This window comes from Melitaea cinxia, chromosome 17 (genome assembly GCF_905220565.1).
Source record: "Melitaea cinxia chromosome 17, ilMelCinx1.1, whole genome shotgun sequence".
In the NCBI taxonomy this organism is placed as follows: Eukaryota; Metazoa; Arthropoda; class Insecta; order Lepidoptera; family Nymphalidae; genus Melitaea; species Melitaea cinxia.
The window spans coordinates 16,566,273-16,573,462 of NC_059410.1; the positions used below are offsets into that span (position 1 = coordinate 16,566,273).

The 7,190-nt window shown below is 45.1% G+C and overlaps 1 protein-coding gene across 1 annotated transcript; it reads right to left on the minus strand.

Moving 5' to 3' along the window:
* Positions 1-485: 485 nt before the first annotated feature.
* On the minus strand, positions 486-7,144 carry LOC123661366 (enhancer of mRNA-decapping protein 3). The gene is made up of 4 exons (XM_045596333.1): positions 6,816-7,144; positions 6,567-6,715; positions 2,341-2,463; positions 486-1,562 (listed from the first exon to the last, which is right to left on the minus strand). Exons 1-4 carry the CDS (start codon positions 6,968-6,970, stop codon positions 562-564), a joined length of 1,428 nt encoding a protein of 475 aa, XP_045452289.1. The 5' UTR covers positions 6,971-7,144; the 3' UTR covers positions 486-561.
* Positions 7,145-7,190: the final 46 nt, after the last annotated feature.

Here is a 7,190-nt window from a genome sequence, read left to right on the forward strand (position 1 = left end):
AAAATTCACCATTCTTCTTATCTATTCCCGGGGCGAGGCGGGGCTAACGCGACCCCATCTCGCACCATCCAGGTGGACGTCTGCTCACACGTGGTGGTTTTTTAGGCGCTGGAGGGTTATGTCAGACTCCTATTGACAGGAAGTATCCATGATGGATTTTTCCTACGTAAAAAAAAAAGATATCTATCCCGGTTTGTAGTTTAAGGTTAATTTAAATGACATGAAAGATTTGGTTATTTAGCTAAAAGAATCCCGTAATATAACCGAAGATATAGACGTCGACCTGTTGACTGTCCAAGATAAGTATGATTATGTCTTATAATAAATGATGAAAATAATAAATGCTACGACTGCTACGTTTTTTACAAAATCTATAAACTATATCTATAAATACATAGACGGTTTTTGGACGGACATTTGGTCGAAAGTATGAACTTTATCGGTTTAGAGTAGTCGAAACAGCCGGGGAAATAAGAAGACACAACTCAGATTTAGAATCTATTCGTCAATATAAAAATACACGGTCTCGTTCGGTCGGCGCTCGCTCGCTCGTTCGCTCGCTCAGTCGAGCGCGAGCACGGAGCTGGCGCCGAAGGGCGGGCGGTAGGACACGCCCAGCTCGCGGAACAGCGCGGCCGGCGGCGCCACGTTGGCCAGGTACACGCGGCCCAGCGCCGGCGGCAGCGCGGCCGGCAGCCCCGCCAGCAGCGAGGCGCGCGCGCACACGCCGTCCCAGCCCGCCGCCGGCGGCTCCACCGCCACCACGGCCGCGCGCGCGCCGCGCACCCACGCCAGCGCCTCCGCCGGCGCCTCGCGCGGCTCCAGCGGGTCGTGCAGCGCCAGCAGCACCACGTCGGGCGGCGGCAGCGTGGCCGCGGCCTCGTGCGCCGGCACGCCGGCCAGCGCCAGCGCGGCCAGCTCGGCGCGCAGCGCGGGCGCGGCGGCGGCGCCGGGCGCCAGCAGCACGTGCGCGCGCACGCCGTGCGCCGCCAGCACGCGCGCCGCCTCCGCGCCGCCCGCGCCCGCGCGGTGCGCGCCCGCCAGCACCACGGCCACGGGCGCCTGGTGCGCGTTGCGCGCCTCGAGGCGCCGGCCGCCGCCCGCCAGGCGCAGCGCCACGTCGGCGGCGGCGCGCGCCAGCAGCGTGTGCGCGGCGGGCAGCAGGCCGGCGCGGCGCAGGCCGGCCCACAGCGCGCGGCGCAGCGCGGGCGCGGCGGCGGGCACGCGGCGGCCGTCGTCGGCGCTGAACACGACGGGCCCGCGCAGCTCGTCGGGCAGGCGGATGTCGCGCGGCGCGGGCGCGGCGCCCAGCACGTTCTCGTCGTGCCGGAAGCGCGCCGCCTCGTCCGCCGCGCGCACGACGTCGGGCCGCGCCGCGGAGCCCATCTCGCGCCACAGCGCCTGCTTGTCGAAGAGCGCGAGGTTCCCCTCGAAGTCGAAGTCGTCGTCGAGCGCGGGATCCGCGGCGTCGCCGAAGCACGCCTCGTTCCGCCGCCGCGCTTTTTCGTGGAAGGGACCGCCGCCGCGGCCCTTGGGCGTCGATCCGGCGTTGCCGAAGCTACCTGAAATGTAACACATATTTTTTCATTAAAATTTCTTCCCGTCGCCAAATTCGTTAGTATCTTTATTAAAGCTCTTACAATAATGTATTTCCATTGCGTGCATTCAGCCTGTATTATCCCAATGCTGAGTATAGGCCTCTTTCTCCACGTAGGCAGGTTTCTCCAGGATACAAGGATTGAAACTTATTCTACCAAGCTGCTCCACTATGGGTTGCCAGATACGTTCCCTACTATGAGTATCGATCACTATCGGGTATTTATGATAACAACCGCGACCGACGGCTTAACATGCTCTCCGACGCACAGTGGAATGACCCACAAGGACAGACATCCAAACCGGAAAGGAATATTTATGCAAATATTAATATCCGAGCTGGTCTCGAGCCCGCAAACGGTCGGTGTCGGTGTTTGCGACGACTACTCGCACCACTACACCGGAGCACTTGTAAAATTATAAAAGTTAAATTATATTCAATCTGTAACTATCATAAAATAATAGTCATAAATAAACCTTACTCATACATAACTTTTTTAGCTTTTTCATTTCATATTTTATTACAAAGTACCTAAAGGCAAAAACGAAGTCAATTCTCAAAAATTTTATAATACAAAAACAATATTACTGTACCCTATAAAATCTTTGAGGTAGGGCACAACAGAAAATGACTTGCTAAAAATCTAGAACAACCGACAAAAGAGGTTAAGTTATCATTGTCGTTAATTACTCTTTTTCAAAGACAAATGATAACTTAAACTTTCTTGATATTTTAAAACTCACCAGAATGATTATTTTTATTATTTCTCGATCCCTGTATGTCAATGGGCTTGCTTCGTGTTGGTGCTTGAACGGGGCATCGGGAAGGCGCAGTCTTGTTACTAACATTGACACTTTGTTGATTACCTACAAAGTTTTGTCAGTATAGAAGTACTAATTTTTTTATTTATACTTTTAGACAACACAAATTCATTATTAATTACTTGAATGTTCAGCTCATGACTGGGGGCCTAATCGAACCCCACGCGAACATTGATCTGCTCTCTTCAAGTAGCGAGCGTTTTATATATATTTATATATATATATACAAGGTGACTGGTGGATTCCTATCAATATTTAAGGTCGTGATATTTGACGATTATATGTGACAAAATAATAATACATAAAACATATGTGGCGACATCTATCGCGCGAAATACGAACGACTACAAACTACGTAATTAGAGAAAAACTGACGTATGCTACATCGCGCTATCAGAGTTTTCAAAGTGATTAAGTATATATACAAGATCCCGACAACAACCGTCGGGGCGCAGTAGCCCGCCAGACACAACTTTCGTCTGGCCGGAGGATCCTCCCTTTTCGATGGCGGACGTGATTCTTCACACAGCGTTCCAGACGCTACCAAACTGGTGACCCCGAGCATGAACATCAGCACAGCCTTCGCAAGCTACGTCATCATGACGTCATCATCACTTGACCCCAAGGATGAACATCGGCGCAACCTTCATCGTCATCATCACTTCCTCAAGCTTTCGAGCAGCGAGTAGCATCCACCATCTACGACTTCAGCCAGCCAGCATCTACGGCTACTACGGGTATCCTGACCACCAGCATGCAGCGGACGCGCATTCCTGGTCATCACCCTCAGCCTTCTCAGCGACTTTGGCACAGCACACTGCACTTCGGCCGGTCAGCAAGCAGAGACGCACTTCTCTCCTGGTCGACACAGCAGCCAGCCACTACGCAGCACTGCACCACTCCGACTCACTGGAGCATATGCAGTATCACCGCAGACAGTTCCGACTCACCGTGAACTATGCGGCATCTGGTTCCGACTCACTGGAACATTCCACTGTCCCGGCAAGCATCACAAGATCATTGAACGACTTAACCTGCTATCGACCTCCGGTCTCGGAGGGGAGTGATGTGGCGACATCTATCGCGCGAAATACGAACGACTACAAACTACGTAATTAGAGAAAACTGACGTATGCTACATCGCGCTATCAGAGTTTTCAAAGTGATTAAGTATATATACAAGATCCCGACAACAACCGTCGGGGCGCAGTAGCCCGCCAGACACAACTTCCGTCTGGCCGGAGGATCCTCCCTTTTCGATGGCGGACGTGATTCTTCACACAGCGTTCCAGACGCTGCCAAACATAAATATTTAAACTTCTAATAAAGTTAACACAAACGCCGCCACGTGTTATCAGGGTAGCAGGCTACTTTTGATTAACAAGGATGATCTAGTCCCCCTTCATACTTTAATCCTGACTTAAGACAGGCAAAAATACCAAGATAAGATTAGGCCGACCCCCTCCCTCTTGATTAATATTTATTACGTAAAAATCTAAAGGAAAAAATGAATAACTTCAAGTTTAGTTTGTCATAATGTTTATTTTTATTTGTTCTTACAAAGGTACTAATAATTTTTATTTTTTGGTAGTAATAAACTTTGATTTTAAATTTTGTTGATCTTTACCGAGATAAGATTTTCAGTCCAGAGGGGCTCAACAAAAAAAATAAAATAAGAGAAACTATTCACACACTTCAATAATTCAATTACTATTTAACGACAATATTAAAATCATCAACGCAATAACGAGTGTTTACGCAAACAAGTGACGACTAGTCCTCAGGCGGGAGTTCCCGAGGGCCACAGTGCGGGTGGCACGGTTTCGTTGCCATGGAAATGGAAATCGTTGACGGATCCGAGCGAACCACGGCACTCGCCCGATTCTCCGCGGTTTTTCAAAGTATAATTTTAACTTTGCGCATTTTTGTGATCATATGTAAAAACTATCGGACTCCCTTCCACCCGCGTGTAAGAAAAAAAGACATGATCGACCCCCTCTCCCCCTAAATCGTCTTACGTAATAAATGAACAATACTTATTATCTTTCACACGATATAACACGAATGGGTCACTTTTAAGTACTCTGCATTTGTGTATTGATAAGCCATACCTAATTACGTAATGAATTGACAGGTCACATTCACACAAGACATATTAGGTATACGCGTAAGATCGATCGCTAGGCGCGCGCACGGGACGATGAACGTGCTTCAACATACAAACCTTACAGCAGCGTTCGCCCTAATGACCTAGTGACCTACTAATCGAATTTAGCGGGAATTAGAATTGGCGGGGGTTGCGGCGGGCAGTGGCAAGCGGCACAGTACAAGGTTAAGGCCGCACGCGCCGCAGGTATGGCTGGACATTAATGTGTCTACATTTCATTTATTTAAATTGAAATGTATGGGAATTTGGTCAAAAATTAGGTACCTATTTTTTACATAATTTGAATGATAACCATGTACCGAGTATCGTCCTTAAATATTGATAGTAATTCACCAGTCACCTGTATAACTAGGTCGGCAAACAAGCGTACGGCTCCCCTGATTGTAAGCGATTACCGTAGCTTTTAGACATCTGCAACACCAGAAGCATCACAAGTGCGTGCATGCAATTCCCAATTTCCCCCAGGAGCTCTGGTCACCTTACTCACCAGCAGGAACACAACAATGCTTGAAAGCAGTATTACTTAGCTATGATCTTCTGTATGGTCTAGGTACTACCCCAGTCGGGCTGCTTTGTATTTTGAGCAGGAAATTTACTGCTGTGCCCTACCTCAGTTAAATATTATCAAGTCTCGATCTGAACTATAATTCAAATCGAAGGTTCAAGAGAAGTGTCAGTTTGAGAACAGCTTTAATTGACAGAGTTGATCGCAACGCAATGCTCTTCGAAACCATGAGTGGGATAAGTATGGACCCCAATCATGAGTTTACTTTAAATAGATATTATAGTATTTGTGATAGTAAGTTATATGGTGGTATGTTATAGTGAAACTAGCAGACTCGGCAAACGTTGTCTTGCCGCTAAATTTAAAAATAGGGGTTGGTGGTAGAAGGGTGAAAATTTAGGGTTGTATATATTTTTCAACGCCAAATGATAATAAAATAAAAAATAAATAATTTATTTAAAAATTTAAAAAAATCAGGAGTGGACTACCCTTAACATTTTAAACCAGTCTTGCCGATTTTATTAAACTAAATGTCCATAGACCAAATGTATTAGACACCATTATCTTTCTTATGCAAATATAAATAAATATCTACAACACACACATATGAATATGAAGATAATCATGTATCTGTCTTTTTATTAGTTTACAGCCAGTTTTATAATCAAGAAAAGCATGGGGTGCGTTGGACCCCAGTCATGCAGGTAGAGAAACTGACACATGATGTGTATGGTGTAAGATGGTATCAGATTACATAGTGCAATGGGTAGACTTATGTCTACTTAGACAACCCAAGTAAAAGAGGGAAAACCTAATATCAAGACTAGGTTGATAGGAATAATTAATAAATCATATATAAATATTTATTTATTAACCCTTTTATAAAACAACCCGCATTGGAGCAACATGTTGGATTAAGCTCTGATCCTTCCCCTACATGGGGAAAGAGGGCTATGCCCAGCAGTGGGATATTACAGGCTGAAGCAGAAAAAAGTGAATTATCAAATAAAAAAGTGCGTGCGTAAAAAAGTGCGTGCGTGAAACTTTTTTGGCAAACTAATTTTTAAGTCTCGTTTATATTTATACAAATCTAAAGCTTTAGATTTCCGTTCCAGCACCATCGACACAAACGGTGCCATATCATCTGTAAAAATTTTACCGTCATGCGCCTAAAGAAGTTTCACTTCAAAATATTATTTATACATTCGGTACCACAAAATCTGAGTTCAATTGTCTATAATTTAAGACAGTGATACTGTATACTTTTTATATGTCTGTAGTGATTTAGCCTCTTTTATACATAATACAGACTATTTCACAACTTTTACCTTAAAAAGTAAACCTTACAAGGCTGTCTACAAAATTTACTTTTGATGACTTTGTAATGTCTGATAACGTTGTTGTCTTTGACACTAATATGTCTTAATATAATTAAGCAATAGTGTTTGAATTAAAAATAACTCGTGGGTTCATTACCAGAGTGAGAGGGGTTTGCTTGTAAATTTTCACAAACTGTTGCTCTCGAGCCTTTCCTATTATTCTTTACAGCCACTGTGCTGTGTGTCTGTTCTGCTGACTTTGATTTCGCCTCCTCAATTATTTTCAGATCCTTTATGTCAGCCGCACTGCAATTGTTATACACTTGAAAATTAGTTTACATTAACAATGAATGAATATAAATCTACATCCTTCCTTAGTTAATCTTCATTTACCATCACAACTTACTTTAGTGTTACTTGGGATTTCGGATAGGGGAATCCGTTCCTAAATGCCTTAGTCAAAGTGATCGTAGTCCCGTCTGCCTCTAGTATGGTCCCCTGGTAGCAGCCCAATGGCTCACCACAGTTGACGGACACAGCATATCCAATCCACTTTGACATGTTTCCTATTTTAACTAATTAACCAATTTAAAAATTTTATACATTTGCAAATACTGTGTAGGCTATTTAGTATTTAACTGCAGTCTATCAGTTGTAACAATTTTATACAATTTCAAATAGGAAGCACTTTTTTCACATGTAATAAGTATCATGTTTTTCAACAGTTGTGACAGTGACAAATGACAACCACGGATTTACCATGGATTAGCGTTGGGCGTAA

Coding starts and splice junctions, on each gene's coding strand:
- LOC123661366 (XM_045596333.1), bottom strand. CDS start 6,970: ATGTCAAAGTGGATTGGATATGCTGTGTCCGTCAACTGTGGTGAGCCA. Junction 6,716..6,815: donor AAATCCCAAGTAACACTAAA/GTAAGTTGTGAT, acceptor TAACAATTGCAG/TGCGGCTGACATAAAGGATC. Junction 1,563..2,340: donor TAATAAAAATAATCATTCTG/GTGAGTTTTAAA, acceptor GTTACATTTCAG/GTAGCTTCGGCAACGCCGGA.